The 16,017-nt window shown below is 53.4% G+C and overlaps 1 protein-coding gene across 1 annotated transcript; it reads right to left on the bottom strand.

The window, feature by feature from the left end:
• Positions 1-769: 769 nt before the first annotated feature.
• Positions 770-10,090, bottom strand: LOC144722097 (betaine--homocysteine S-methyltransferase 1-like). Its single transcript, XM_078600245.1, has 8 exons — positions 9,942-10,090; positions 8,398-8,530; positions 6,720-6,838; positions 6,144-6,335; positions 5,446-5,593; positions 4,620-4,802; positions 3,455-3,683; positions 770-1,263 (listed from the first exon to the last, which is right to left on the bottom strand). The coding sequence occupies exons 1-8, from the start codon at positions 9,981-9,983 to the stop codon at positions 1,071-1,073; spliced, it is 1,239 nt and encodes a 412-aa protein (XP_078456371.1). The 5' UTR covers positions 9,984-10,090; the 3' UTR covers positions 770-1,070.
• Between the last annotated feature and the right edge of the window lie 5,927 nt (positions 10,091-16,017).

Here is a 16,017-nt window from a genome sequence, read left to right on the forward strand (position 1 = left end):
TCTGTGAGCCGCGCTTTGTACCGGGCTCGCGTTGAGTTGTAATACAAACTTTTTTAATTTTTAACATTGCTCCTACAGGACAGTATTCCGTTCATGTCAGATCGTCGGTGCTGTCGTTTGCGTTCAGGAACTTGGCCACCCCTTCCACCACCCCGCCCCTCACCACCACGCTTCGGTTTGCCCCGGTTACTTTGTCAAAATGAATAAAGTGTCATTCTAATTTAGATTTGAACTTTTTGTGACTGCAGGGATCCATACTCTTTGGTTCTTTCGGTAAAAGCACGTAGGTAGAAAATAAAATAAATTATTTTACACCTAGGTGACTTTACCAAAAGAACCAAAGAGTAAAGTGTCATTCTTCATCATCATCATCACCATGGGTAAATAGCCCGTAGGTTTCCACTGCACGTGCCGTGATTTCTTTCCACTTTCCTCCGTCTTGTGAAAAATGTGCTCAAGTAGTTCGCGCATCTTTCTGGCACCATTCTCTAATGTCCTCGTCAAGCCAATCAATCCACACGGCGCAGAGAGATACTGATGCACGTCACGTCTACTTCAAGTGGACTCTTGCTGCAAAAGGGAGAACGTGCAGCTCGTTGGGTCTATGCCATTCTACAACGCGAGAGCAGACAGCACGCGGCGTGGTGCCATGCGTCCACGTGCCCGGTGCTCGACTCGGGTGTCGTGGCGGGCAACCCTCGCGGGGAGGACGCGGGGGGCGAGGGAACGAAATCGAACACTCACCACACCACGCGACAAGACAGCGCCATTGTTGTCAGCGTCACATTCAGTTGCACTTTAATGAATGCTAATTTACACGCGCTTTCTCGCAGCTGGCATCACGAGTCAACAAGTGCCGGTATTGTGAAGTGTTGTGCGAGATTTCGATTTAAAGCTTTCGTGACTGCAGGAATTAATCTTCTTGGTTCTTTCGGTAAAGTCACGTAGAAGGGAAATGTTATGTTTTATTTGTATTATTTTATTATTTCCCTTCTGCGTGACTTTACCGAAAGAACCAAGAAGATGTTGTGCGAGAATTGACGGTGGAGGGGCCGTGCCCCCTGCAGGCACTAGACGGCCTTGCTGCCCTTGCCCTCCTGCGAGGTGAACAGCGCCTTGAGCTGGCTCTCCGTGGTCGCGTCTGTCTGCTGCACCAGGTCCGCGTGGCCCTTGGTGATGCCCCAGCTGTCGGGGTGAGAGCAGGCGCAGGAGAAGGGACGACCCGTGGATGGCTCCAGCTTCTCCCAGTAGTCCTTGCGGGCCCTGCGATACGAAACAGCCGCGGGTCGTGAGTGAGCGGCAGCCCGGCTCGGTTCGACGAGAATCCGGCTGAGATCAACGTTTGGGGAACTCGGTCAGCTTTTGCTGGGGTTTAAAGGGTACTGGATATTTAATTGAACACACACACACATGCTTGTCTGTACATATAAAGCAATTGAAACACGAAATAACCACCAGTGTATGAATGTCCAATAATGGGAAACTGAAAAGTAACTTTCTAAGTACTCTTTGGTTCTTTCGGTAAAGTCACGTAGGTATAAAATAAAATAAATTAAATCACGACGTTTCGGGCGCAACACAAGCGTCCGTCATCAGGTGGGACAACCACAGCAAGAAACAATTGCTGAAGTGGGCCCTCAACCAAAGAGTATGGATCCCTGCAGTCACAAAAACTTCAACTCTAGATTTAACTTTCTAAGTACTTAATAAAACACAATAATCCGCCTGAAGCTGCAACAACCTAATCAGCCCAACCTCTCTTCTGGCCTGGCCTAAAAAGCGGTGCGAGGCACTGCCAAGTGGATTCAGAGGCCCATGCGGTGATGTGCCACGTGGGGGAGGTGCTACACACACACGTGTGCCACGGCAGATTGCGCGGGACTTGAAGACTCGCGGGCACCGAGCAGCAACTAACAAAAGCCACCGTCTGAATGCACAGGCACCTCTCGGCAAAGAACACGGCATCAAAGCCATGTCGGTGTGGTCAATAACCAGATGTTGTGGCGGGTGAGAAGCGCCTGTGAGTTTCGTGTGTTGAGTTCGTTGTCCTTCACCCGCACCTCCGATTAGCACGGTTGGCTACGTACGGTGCGAATGAAGTTCAACACGTTAAGCCAATCTTAATTTTAGAACTTTCGTGACTGCAGGAATTATTATTTGTTTCTTTCGGTTAAGTCACGTCTAAAGATAAAATAATAAATTAAATTAAATAATAGAATACGACGTTTCGATTGCAACACAAGCAATCATCATCAGGTATAATGAAATAGCGACATAAAATCTAACCAGAAAACTATAGACAGACATATTAGCAGACAGATATCACCAAGATACATAGCGAGAGCAACACAGGTAACAGAGAGGGGTGATCGTCTCTGTGTGGTGGCCTTAAATAGACAGAGGGGGGGGCGGAGGCAGAGAGAGGGAGGAGGGTTAGAGAAAAAATTAGCATATCAATGAGTGGTCAACAGACGTGGTGCTGCGAATGCGATGGCACGGCAAGCAAGCCTGATAATCAGGAGAAGGACACACTAAAATTAAATAACCTAGTAAAATATCGAAATGTAATGTAATACAACACAGATGATGATTGCTTGTGTTGCAATCGAAACGTCGTATTCTATTATTTAATTTATTATTTTATCTTTAGACGTGACTTAACCGAAAGAAACAAATACTAATTCCTGCAGTCACGAAAGTTCTAAAATTAAGATTGAACCACTTCTACGGGGAAGTTTTAAGCTTATCTTTTTTCTCTCTCTCTGGCGACTTGTTTTCTCTGCCTGTGTCCTCTCTTTAGATTGTTCACACTTAAATTCTAACTTAGCAATCTTTGAAATACGTAATCAACCAGGCTATGCGTTAATTGTGTGTTGACCGACCCTCTGTGTTGTATTACATTACATTTCGATATTTTACTAGGTTATTTAATTTTAGTGTGTCCTTCTCCTGATTATCAGGCTTGCTTGCCGTGCCATCGCATTCGCAGCACCACGTCTGTTGACCACTCATTGATATGCTAATTTTTTCTCTAACCCTCCTCCCTCTCTCTGCCTCCGCCCCCCCCTCTGTCTATTTAAGGCCACGTTAAGCCACTTCGTTGAGCTATCGTTTGTGATAGGTCGCTTCTGAAAAAGAAGCCAATAGCATAGTGGGCCTTACCTGGTAAGATAAAAAAAAAATGAAAGTTTTATCTATACAAATATTTTGTAAGTGATTTGTTTATATTTCATTTACTCTGTACTCCTATCGTGTTTTGTATTGGTGATGTAATCTGACTACGTATTGATACTGGAGGAATCCGATGAGCTACAAAGCTCTTTTTTCACCGATGTCCAGCAGACGTTCTGACCCCGTGCCCCTCAACGGACGTCTGTGAAACAGGAGCTTCACAGCGCATCGGGATTCCTCCACGACAACCACGACAACATCGCGATCCAAGCGAGTCGCCTACCTAGCGCGGACCCAGGGCTTGGTGTGCATGCCGAGCCCGGCGCCCCAGCTGTCGTGCTTCTCAGACGCAGCGGGCAGCCTGCCACGCTCCACAGCCAGCTCCTCGGCTATGGCGCGCACGTGGTATGCTTCGAAGCCGCAGCAGCCCCCGATGTAGCGCACGCCCAGCGCGTACGCCTCGCGCGCGTACCTGTGCATCTCCCAGCGCGTGCATATCCGCGGCTCCAGCGCTGGAGGTTCGGGGGGGGGGCAACACGGCACGAGCGTCGAGAAATGCGCGTGTAGTGCCTTCTTAATAGGTGCCGCTCGCTAACAGCACTTGCCCCAACAGTTCTGTTCAGGCGACACGGGGGATGTTTGTCCATGCTCATGGTGATAAAACGCAGAAAGTTGGCACAGTTGGTGCGTTTGTCAGTCATCTCAGTCAGTCAACCCATGAGTCTGCTATGTGACCTCCTGCCAGCGGGCCTTCGACACTTCACGTGGCCTTAAAGTGCATTTAGCTTGGCACAAACACTGCTGTGACGCCAATGCCACTTAGCGGTGAACGGCGGTTGTTGTTGTTGTGGTGCTGAGTTGGGTTCGTGACCCTGTGCCCCCAGTCCAATGAACATCTGAAAAGCCCTTCACCTAAATGTGATGATTGCTGACTTTCATGTTTATCAGGAATGTGGAATTTCCACGTTTGGTTCAGGGCGCTCCCGATGGAGACATACCCTGCTGAGTGCTCACTTCAGCATGTGAAGAGACAAAGTAATCATTATAATATTGTGATATTATCAGCCTCCCTGACTCTCAAATGTTTGCACGTGGAAGGAAACCAGTTTACCTGGAGGAAACCCACACATACGAAGGGATAACTCTTAAAAGGCCGTGCAAGATGGATTCAAGAATCCATTTACCATACTGACATCTCGCGGCTAACAAATTCAGAAGGTTTTCAATTTGCACAAATATCCGTGCTTAACCGACCCTTTCCTGCAAATTTCAACAAGTTATTTGGCGATGCTGCGACTGCAGCGGCGCATAGGCGCAAATAACAACAACAACTCAACACATTCGTCAACTCGCGCTGAGTGTGCCGAGCAGCTGGTGGTGTTGTTGTGCGAGCGAGAGAGACAGAGAGAGTTTGCTGATGGCGGGCGCCCCACGAGTGTGTGGCACACCAAAGGGGAACTCGGGCAGGTCAATGAAGCCCTGCTTGTTGCAGTCGGGCGTTTGGAAGCCCAGCGGCTGCGTCATGAGGTGCGCCTTGAGCCCTGCCGCCTGCAGCGCCTCCTTCATCAGCTTCACGGTGCGCAGGGAGGTGCTGGGGTCGAAGTGGCAGTTCACGCCCACGATGTCGGCCCCTGCGGGGGGGGGGGAGACGCGAGCGTGCGCCCGGTTTGTTAGTGGCGTCGCGTTCACACGCGTGGGGGGGGGGGTTGAGGCAGGGGGTATTGCCTGTGTGTTTTTTTGTGTTGGTTACGTACGGTGCGAAAGAAGTTCTACATACTTATATATCTACGTGTTGCCGCGTGGCTCAGACGGCTCGCAACAACGAGCAGAGCGCTGGCGGATACATTGGCACCTGGGACCTGGGTGTGTCCCGTTCCCGTTAGCTTCGCCAGTGGGCCCTCCACACTTCTAGCGATGGTCTCAAAGTGGACCCGGGGACTGACGGTTGTTGTTGTCGTCTGACAGCAGGAATCTTCACCAAGCAACTACAATGAGGCTCATGGCCTTTCGAGCTTTTCACGATAATCATGCAACGTTGGACGAACGTCGCATGTTGACTGAGATGTGGTTTCAGATGATGCTGGGATTTCATCGCAGGCATGGTTTATCGTTGGTAATTATTGCTAAGCAACTAGAAAATTCAGAAAAGAATATGGTAGGATAGCCATGGAGATGTGACCATGCAGTGGAGGTTTTCATGGGTGAGAAATATATGCGCGTGAGCACGCACGCACACACGCACGCACACACACACGCACGCACACACGCACGCACCAGCCTTGACGAGCTGCACCGCGCACTGGCCAGCGGACACGCCGTGCAGGTCGCCCTCGGGCCCGATGCACATGGTGGCGGCCACGGGCATCCCCGTCTCCTTGAGCGTCTGCACGGCCCACACCGCCTCCTCCACGTGCTCAAAGTACTGCGCACTCGCACGGCGCGCGCGCGTGAGCACCGCCCGCGGCGGCTCCCCCCGGAGAGGCCGTGCCCAGCCCGCCGTTCGTGCCCAGCACGCCGCGGACTCAGCCAGGCCGCAGGAGGTGGCCATGCGGAACCGTTGCGGGTGTCGCTGTGTTCAGTTGTTGTCGTTCTGATAACGCGGTTTTCTTTTGGGTGCGTGGTATTTCACGGATGTAGAGCGGTCTGCAAATCCATAATAAATGTTGGGAGCCACTGCTGTGGTGGGGACGATCATCTTCAGTGGCACAAGAAGATGACCGTCTTGTTCTGTGAGAATCGTGGCGCGAACCTCATTACACATCAGATTGATGTGCGGAGCAATGTTCATTTATAGTTCAATCTTTGACAGAAATGAGCCAATGTCACCTCACAAAAAAATCTACCAAATTGCTAATGAGAAATATTTGAATCATTTTGGCATGTCACACCACACAAAAAATTACTGTCGTGAATAGTAGTGAATAGTTTGTCCTTCCCATGCGAAGTCGTCAGAGACGCGTCGCATCGCCCACCTCGGCGATGAGGAAGTCGACCTGCTTGCGGACGAAGACTTCGAGCTGCTGCCGGAAGATGGCCTTGACGTGAGTCTCGCTCTTGTTGCTCAGGTAGGACGGCGTCTGGCTCACCCCGCCGGCCACCAGGGCCGCCGTGCCCGAGACGGCCTCCAGGGCGAGTTCGCACGCCGCCTCGTTCACCTTCGCGCTCTGAGAGGCCGACAGCGACAACTATCGCTCACTCGCTCGCGACGCTCATCTCCAGTGCCGTTGAGCCTCCGTGCTATTGAGGCTCAACCACCAGGGCCTATGGCCGATTTGTGAGCATTAAATCGCAAACAGCAGCTGAAACAAACTCAATGTCTGAGTGCACACTGCATGTTACACACGCTAAACCCCATGCAGATGCAACGTGTCAGTTATTTGACTGGACTCTGCTTACATTTAAAATTGCTGTGGTTGGGGAAAATAAACCTTGACAACGTTCGGCTCGTGTTTTTGTAACGTGTACGTTTAGACGGCATTGGAAGCGTGCATGGTGACCTCAAAGGGTTTAAGGGCAAAGGGAGCAGAACCCGGCCACCCCGTACGCACGGAGATCTTCTTGGTCACGTAGTTGCCACGGTTCTCCAGCTTGTCCTCGCTGGCGTAGAACGTGAAGGTCTGCATCACGTCGGCGCCCGCTCGCAGGAACTCGTTGTGCAGCTGCCTCACTGCAACAGGCGAAGTGCAGCGTGTCATGGATGAGACGATCGTGGTCAGAGCAGAACTGCCTCTCCAGCTCCCTCTGCGAACCCTGAGACGCCCGAGTGAAGAGCCGCTGTGGCAACCGCGAAGGGTCTGCTCTGGATTTTACCGGCGTGTGAACCCGCCCGCCATATGAGTTTCATCCGAATTCTCTGGAGGCGACTTTGGGCCACGCAGCTGCAGCTGGGAAGTTCGTGGGATTTATTGGGATACGCAGGTCGCAGAATGATCGCGATCGCAGATAATAATGACCATTTATTTTAGTTCTCAGAGCTGGAACATGTTGCCTGTGTAACAGACGAAATGTAGTGTAATGCTCTCTTGTGCACTCAATGGTGACCATCTACTCGCTCCACGTGAGAACCCCGTTACATCACATGCAGTGGCTGACACTTCAACCCAGGATCTAGGCGCTATTGGCTCTGTGCCAATTCCCCCCCCCCCCCCCCCCCGGTCCACCCCCCGCAGATGTCTCAGTCAGCGTAGAGACCAACTTCTATCATTAAAACTGTGCGGTCGACTGCAATACTGTCCAACACAATTATGATAGCGGCTCTCAATTAAAATCAATTCCTGCCTCCCGAACACAGACGCCAATTCCCGGGCTGACCCAGTTAAATATAGAGGGGTGGCGACCCTCATCGTGCGCTGACATTTCCACGATGAGACCCGAGTGCCACCAGGCCACCTGGAGGTGTCACCAGTGTTGGCCTGTGGAGGTATTTCGCAGCACAGCGACTCCACGGGAGTGAATAGGGTTGCCACCTGCACAGGTTTGGACAGGGACGTGTGCCCGAGGATTGACACTCGCTGTTCCGGGTTAATTCAGCAAAACTGCGCACTTCTGATCGACCTCGGCTGGCCGAGGAATACGTGCGGGCTTTGGTCTACGTTGGAAAAGGTGGCGACCCCGACACGGAATCGATCGCCCGTGCGTCGTCACCTGCACTCTCGGCAGACGCCTGTCAGCGGTGAACAGCTGAGGGCTGCGCGAGGGAGGGCGAGGGGGAGGGAGGGCGAGGGAGGGGAGGGTGAGGAGGGGGAGGGCGAAGGAGGGGGCGAGGGGGAGGGCGAGGAAGGGTGAGGGGAGGCGAGGGAGGGGAGGGCGAGGGAGGGGGCAAGAGAGGGGAGGGCGAGGGAGGGGGCGAGGGGGAGGGCGAGGAAGGGTGAGGGAAGTCGAGGGAGGGGAGGGCGAGGGAGGGGAGGGTGAGGAGGGGGAGGGCAAGGGAGGGGGCGAGGGGGAGGGCGAGGAAGGGTGAGGGAAGGCGAGGGAGGGGAGGGCGAGGGAGGGGAGGGTGAGGAGGGGGAGGGCGAGGGAGGGGGCGAGGGGGAGGGCGAGGAAGGGTGAGGGAAGGCGAGGGAGGGGAGGGCGAGGAGGAGGGCGAGGGAGGGGAGGGGGAGGGCGAGGGAGGGCGAGGGAGGGGAGGGCGAGGCGGGTGAGAGACGGCGAGGGAGGGCGAGGGGGAGGGCTAGGGAGGGGAGGGGAGGGGAGGGCGAGGGAGGGGGCGAGGAGAAGGGCGCGCACCGGCCTCGGGGTACTCGACGGTCGCCTCCGGCGTCCAGGGCCCGGCCTTCACGTAGCCCCTCTTCTCCAGCGCGAACACGAAGCCCCCATCACCGATCAGCACCTCCCCGGCATTCAGCCGCTCCAGGATGCCCTGTGGGGCGGCGGAGGGGAGGCCGGAGGCAGTGGAGTGGATGTGGATTTTGTGTAAATGCAAACTGCACAAGTTAAAGATGTTCACAATGTGCTGGCACCCGTGTCATTCAGTGTTTGCCGCGTAGGTGTCGATGAACACACCCCGGGCAATGATAACAAACGAGATGGTTCCATCTCAAGGGATATTCCGAGTGAAATATGTAAAATAGAAACGCTAATGAATGCACGTGCACTGATTGTTGCGCTCACGATGCACGCATCGATTCATTTATTACAACGGCTGCTGTCATGCACGCAGGGTTCATTCACAAATGAGTCTCGTGAGGACAAGACAAGCGGGGAAGGACAACAAATTAAACGCAGAGAGCAAACCGGTGCAGTGTTTGCATCAAGGCTGTGTCAGTGTGTCTCTGATCACACTGCAAGCAACGGGGTGTTCACACATCTCTGTTGGCCACCCTGGAAATTCTACCTTCCCATGGCAGGATTATTGATGAGAACGGTTGACGCTCCACTCCAACATATATTATCTGACATGTCTATATAATGCGTTTATATATATACCGCACTGCAGCTGGCATATCAAATGCGATGCCTCTCATTCAATCGACCGCGCGAGAGCGCCGTGAGATGCGCGCCGTGAGAAGTGCTCTCGAGTGCAACGGGAGACCCCGAGAGCCCACGGGGCAATGGGCAGCTGCTCATGTTCGGCGCTGAGCACGTGCGCGCACGGGGGGAGGTCACGCGCGGCGCTTCAGAACGGCCCCAGTGACCCCGTGGTGGTCAGCACTGGTGGCTACGTACGGTGCGACACGTGCTTCCATGCAACTCCCTCTTTTTAAAACGGTTAACTTCTGCTTCGAATTTGCCGGAAGCCAAATTGAAACCCCCTCAATCGCGCGCCAGAAATGTGTGGAACATCAATTGCGGCTGAAGGGCGATTGAATGAACGAATGAAGGAATTAATGAAGGAAGGAATGAAGGGCCGTCACGCCGCGGTGTGGCCGCCACAGCGTCGGTCGCTAGTCACCTGTCGCAAATTCATTCGCGAATTTAAAATGAAATGCATCGCGAGGTTAATTCCACGTGGGAAGAAACACCTACACGTGGTCTCCATCCGCTCGTGATTGTGATTGTCTGGCACGAGGCCGGACTCACATTCGCGAGGAAGTTCAAATCCCAGCCAAGGTGGGCTCAGCAGCCCATGGTCTGTCTGGGGTCGATAGTCTCGATACATTAAGAAACCTCAGTGGAGCAGCACCCGGATGCTCGTTCTTCTGCCTTGGAGTTTGGCCCTTGCCATCGGAATTGGCTTCGTCTTTCTCGAAGGTAAGGCTGCCCCCCTCGCACGCGCGTGGCACGCTCTGAGCATTCGGTCAACACTCGGGTGGACATTCACACAGCCCTACCTTCTTGGCGGGGGGTTTCGTCTTCCTCGACGAGGTGAACATGGCGCCTCTCCGCTGGATTCAGGGGGCAGCACGGGGGTCAGCACGCAGGCGGCGAGCAGGGGCTGCTGTGGGAAGGTGAACTCCTCGGCTTCGTCAACGCGGACTTAAATACGGAGCGCCGCCGTGGAAGGGGAGCAGCCTGCCCGAGAGGCGGAGCGGCGCGGTATCGTCGCCGGTGTTTGCCAGCAGGAGAACAAACAAACAGACACACACACAGACACACACACACAGACACACACACAGACACACACACAGACACACACACACACAGACACACACACAGACACAAAGATAAAAACAAAGATCCCTCGTATAGCCTTAACAGACTGTAGGGGCAAGTGCTGTTAGCGAGCACCTTACACACAGACACACACACAGACACACACAGACACACACACAGACACACACACACAGACACACACACAGACACACACACAGACACACACACAGACACACACACAGACACACAAAGCAAAGTTTCGTTCTTCCGCGCGACCTTGAGATGAGCGGGTTGGTGGGAGCGGGTGGTGGTGGTGCAGGTGGTGCAGGTGGTGGTTGCTGCGCTGTCGGTCCCGAGCTGCGGGTGGTTGGTGTCGCCGTGATTGGAGATTCGCGGGGAGCGGCAGTGTCGCGGGTAGCGCGCTGAACTTCGGAATCGGAGTCGATATTTATCCTGGAGGAATCCGATGAGCTAGGAAGCTTTTTTTTCACAGATGTCCAGTAGGGGCGGGTCAGAAAGTTACAACAACAAACAATACAACAACAATACAACAACAAACAATACAACAATACAACAACAACACGATAGGCGTGCAAAGTGTTTTTTTTAATTCCACAACCCATTGAGAGTGCATCATTCCAGCGGCATTGACCCACCTCTGGACCGGTTTCGACATCCAGTGTCACGTTTGTCTGAATCAATGCTGGTAAACTGCCAGATGCAATGAACAAGGTTCCCTCTCTGGAGGACGATGGGTCCCAGCTCGACGCAGACTTGTCCAGCGCACAAGTGATGAGCACAGCGTAAGGAATCGAGGGGGGCACGCAACCCGCCCTGACCCCACCACACAGAGGACACTTTGTGTGCAAGGGTTGGTGGATCACGCAGAGATGAACACCACCCTTCATTTTCCATAATATGCTAAATTCCTCTGTTGATATGTAAATCCCTTTGTCAAGGCGCTCTCCTCCTCTAACCCAGCTTAAATATACGCTGCCAAGCTTGGTGGTGTTCATTCGGACGCTGTCTTTCCGACAGCCCTGTTCTTCACCTGAGGGCGGCTGCTTGCGTTGTGGCCGAAACGTCGTGAGAATTGTATTTTATTATGTTTTATTTTTATTATTTTATTATTTCCCTTCTACGTGACTTTACCGAAAGAACCAAGAAGATTAATCCCTGCAGTCACGAAAGCTTTAAATCGAAATGTGTGATTATGTGTGTCTGTTCAAATTGTTTAGCATGCAACGAACTTGAAATTTGCCATGTGGGTACTTTCCAGACTGTACACCATGCAAACATTATTAAAATACACTTTTGTTGGGGGGGGGGGAGCTCAATAATGCATTTATTTTGCACGGCAAGTGAGCTGTGACGTCAAATCTGTCACGTGACCCGCGCACGTGGAAGCGTAACGCATTGTCGTGTAGCGGGTAGCGCGCCGCGCTATGAATCCGGCGACCCGAGTTCCATTCCCGCTCACAGCCACCACCGGTGACGATTATTTTAACCGGTCCTGGGCTTCCCCTAGGTCGACTCAGCCTCAAACGAGTAACTGGTGTGGTGTGTGAACATCGCCATTGGGGAGACAAAGGCGGCCGGGCGTGGTGAATCTAAGTCCCGGGCGAAGCCGGGTAGTAAGGCTAGTTATTATATATGTACACCTTTAGATGATCGTCACATCGCCACCATCATTCTCACATCATAACCATCGCTTTCATTCTGTCATCATCATTCTCAAAGCATTACAAACATGGTCGTAACATTATGAAATCATCATCATCAAGCATCACCTTTATCATCCCTAAACATCGTCGCCACGATTTCTTTCCGCCATCTCAGAACAACAACTTCATCATCACCCTCATCATTCAACTCGCGGCTGCTGCGGTGTTAAACAGCAATGTGTGTACGTTGAACTTCTTTCGCACCGTACGTAGCCAACCGTGCTAATGGGAAGTACGGTGGGAGGTCAACAACATTACCGGTGATGTTTTGTTTTATGTCACCATGAGTCGTCTGATTTTATTGTATTGCCACGTGTATTCCTGTGTTTGTGTGTACAACATAGACCCCCCCCACCCTCGCAAGTCGATCAATGAATTTCAGCCTCGTCAGGAGCTTTCCGAGGGAGAGCGGCAGGGAGAGGAGGAGGGGAAGAGGGGGGAGGAGGGGAAGAGGGGGGAGGAGGGGAAGAGGGGGGAGGAGGGGGGGAGACGAAGAGGGGGGAGGGGGGTGTGCCCCGCGCACGCCGCGTCTGATTGGCGGCGCGCGCGCGGGGGTTGGAGCCCGAGACCGCTCAGAGGCATCCGCAGCGTCGTCGTCACCCTCGCCGCCACCACCACGACGACTTTACCGAACGACCCAAAGAATATAAATTCCTGCAGTCACGAGAGCTTAAAGTCAATGTTCACTCTGGACCAGTTTTGGCATTCAGCGTCTCATCATCAGCCGACTCAAGCTTGCTGGTGAACTGCAAGATGTTTATAGCCAAAACCTCATCATACACAACACATCGTAAGCGTCGTTGTGGAGACGATAAGCAACACAGCATTGAAGCAGATCATTCATCGATGTCTTCTGCATCGTCTTGCCATCGCTTTGCACGTGTGTGTGTGCGCACGTGTGTGTGCACGTGTGTGTGCACACACAGGGGAGCGATAGTGTAGTGGTCAGCGCACTGCGCTATGAACCCGGTGACCCGAGTTCGATTCCCGCTCACGGCCAACACCAGTGACGATTATCTGAACCGGTCCCGGGCCTCCCCTAGGTCGACTCAGCCTCAAATGAGTACCTGGTGCGGTGTGTAAACATTGCCACTAGAGAGACAAAGGCGGTCGGGCGTGGTGCTGGCCACCCACCCCCTCGTGTACCGTTCTGGCCTTTATGGGTGCTCGCTAACAGCACTTGCCCCTACAGTCTATTAAGGCTATACGGGGGATCTTTGTCTTTGTGTGTGCACGGGTGTGCGCGCACGTGTGTGTGCGCGCGCGTGTGTGTGTGTGCACGCGTATGTGTGTATGCACGTGTGTGTGTGCACGTGTGTGTGCACGTGTGTGTGTGTGTGTGTACGAATTAAACATAAACCTGTAATTAATAAGCTTGTGCCGGAGGCCCCGGGGGGTCAGGCTTTTATGACGTCTCCTGGCCAAACCCCATTTGGCGGAGCCAGGAGATTGAATTTTCACTCTCGGGGCTCCTCCAGAAACAACGAAAAACCATTGCGGATGGCCACGTGGAATGTTCGAACGCTCACTGCGGAGGAGAGGCTGCCACTCCTCTGTCGGGAGCTGGACCGGTACCGCCTGGATCTCTGTGGCATTCAGGAGGTCCGGTGGACCGGTTCTGGCTCCTGCCACCATGAGGGGTGGACAGTCCTCTACTCGGGGCAGGAGACTGCCAAACAACAGGGTGTGGCTCTTCTTCTGAACAAAAGAATGAAGGGGGCGTGGGAGCGTGGCGGTGAGGTGTGGGAAGCTGTAAGCCCCAGGATACTTTGGGCTCGCCTTCCCATCAACCAGAGGCGAGGAGTGGTGGTCGTGGTTACTTATGCCCCCACCGAAGACGAACATCCGTGGAGGGATGCAGGCAAAGCCGATGAGTCAGACGCTTTCTATGACCTCCTGTCACAGGTGCTGGCTAAAGTGGCCACTCGGGACAGAGTCATCTTGTTGGGTGACTTCAATGCCCGAGTTGGTCATGATGCTGGCACCTGGTCTGGAGTGATTGGAAGGCATGGGCCAGATCAGCTCAATAACAACGGTAGGAGGCTGCTAGATTTTTGTGCAGCCCATGGGCTTGTAATTACCAACACGCTCTTCCGGCATCGGCGCATCCACACAACATCATGGATGCATGCCGGGTCCAAGCAAGAACATCTGCTGGACTACATAGTGACGGACCAGCGGATGCGAGCCCATGTCCTTGACACCAGGACCTACCGTGGAGCTGATCTGCCCTCTGACCATCGACTAGTCATCTGTAAGATGTGCCTGCCATTTTTTCCACTCCGGTGGTGGGTGTACACCCAGGACCCCATTCCAACCAAAAGTGGCCTGGTCTCAGCTAGCTGATGAAAGTTGCAAGCGAGAATTTCATCATTGCTTGCAGCTGGGGTTGGCATCGTCCCCCACTCCACCTGATGTCGAGGGTAAATGGGCGAGGTTTAAGACTGTGACTCATGCAGCTGCAATGGCTGCTTTGGGTACGCGGTCCAGACCTCCCCAGAAACCCTGGCTGACGGAGGAGGTGTTCAGGTTAATTGAGAAAAAGCGACAGGCCCACTCTCATCGCCTACAGCATCCCACGTCAGAGAATGAGGATGTTTACCGCAGCCTTCGCTCGGAGGTTCGGAGAGCCGTAAGGCGCTGTAAGGATGGGTGGTGGTCGCGGGTTGCTGAGGAGATGGAGTCTGCCTCAGTGGCCCGCGATCACAAACAACTATTTAACTCCATCAAAAAGTAACCTGCAGCGCCACACCTATTACCATCATTAGAGGAAAAAACGGTGATCCAATCTCCGACCCCCAGGAACAGGTTTGCAGATTTGCTGAGCATTTCTGTGAGGTCCTGGGGGAGGGAAAATCTCTCAGCCAGGAAAACATCATGGCACAAAGTGGGGATAAACCTGCTGAGGCTGCGGTGCCTCAAATATTGGAAGAGGTCACCCCCTGTGAGTGGCTGGCTGAGGTACCAGCTGTTGAGGAAGTACTGAGGGCGATCCGGAGTCTGAGACCAGGGAAGGCACCGGGCAGAGATGATCTCCCAAGCGAAATGCTGAGGGAGGGTGGCGTTTGTGCACAGACTGCCCTATATGACATCATAACAACAGTCTGGACCACTGGACGGGTTCCGCAGGACTGGAAGGATGCCCTGGTGGTCCCCCTCTTTAAGAAGGGGGACCGTACCGACTGTAACAACTACAGGGGCATCTCACTCCTCAGTGTGCCGGGTAAGGTCCTGGCAAGGATTATTCAACATCGCCTTGCTAGGCACGCTGAGGAGAGGCTTGCGGAGCCCCAATGCGGTTTCAGGAAAGGGCGGTCCTGCACAGATGCCATATTTTCTGTCCGTCTGCTACAGCAGAGGTGTAGGGAATTCCAAAAAGACCTACATCTCTGCTTTATTGACCTGGTCAAGGCCTATGATACCATCAGTAGGACTGGGCTCTGGGTTGTTCTTCGTGCTTTCGGAGTCCCTGACCCTCTGCTCACGATCATTAAGGACCTTCATGATGGTGAGCGGGCCCGGGTAAAACTACGTGGCCGGGAGTCGGAGCCTTTCCCTGTACACCTTGGGGTGCGACAGGGATGTCCTCTGGCTCCCACATTATTTAACATCTATTTCGACTGCGTAGTTCGTGAAGCCTTCAATAGCTGTACCGGGGGAATTACCATTTGGTACAGATATAATGGGAGGCTGATCGACGCCCGGGTGCGATCAAGGGATGGCTCCCTATTGGTCAACCACGTTATGTATGCCGATGATTTGGTAATAGCTGCTCATTCAGAAGAGGAGTTGGAGACGCTGCTGCTGAGACTGGAGTGTGCCACTAAGAGGTGGGGCCTTACCATCAGCCCCACCAAAACTAAGCACCTGCCTGGGTATTTTGTACCATCGGGCACTCCACCCCCACAACTCCCAATCGGTGATGGGGCAGTTGTGGAGAGAGTGGAGAGTTTCCCATACCTGGGCAGTGTGCTTATGACCGGCTCCAGTTTATCAGCAGAGGTCTCACTCCGAATCAGTCGAGCGGCAATATCTTTTCATCGGTTGCGTAACGCTGTGTGGAAGCTACCTGGTCTGTCGCTCCGCACGA

This window comes from Lampetra planeri, chromosome 13, assembly GCF_965212315.1.
Source record: "Lampetra planeri chromosome 13, kcLamPlan1.2.h2, whole genome shotgun sequence".
Classification (NCBI taxonomy): Eukaryota; Metazoa; Chordata; class Hyperoartia; order Petromyzontiformes; family Petromyzontidae; genus Lampetra; species Lampetra planeri.

Bases quoted from the DNA above. Each gene is read 5' to 3' on its own strand.
- LOC144722097 (XM_078600245.1), bottom strand. From the start codon at position 9,983: ATGTTCACCTCGTCGAGGAAGACGAAACCCCCCGCCAAGAAG. The intron at 6,839-8,397 runs GTGCGCGCCCTT...CGCCTGTTGCAG, and splicing joins CGTCGAGTACCCCGAGGCCG to TGAGGCAGCTGCACAACGAG. The intron at 1,264-3,454 runs GTAGGCGACTCG...TTCGTATCGCAG, and splicing joins AAGCCCTGGGTCCGCGCTAG to GGCCCGCAAGGACTACTGGG.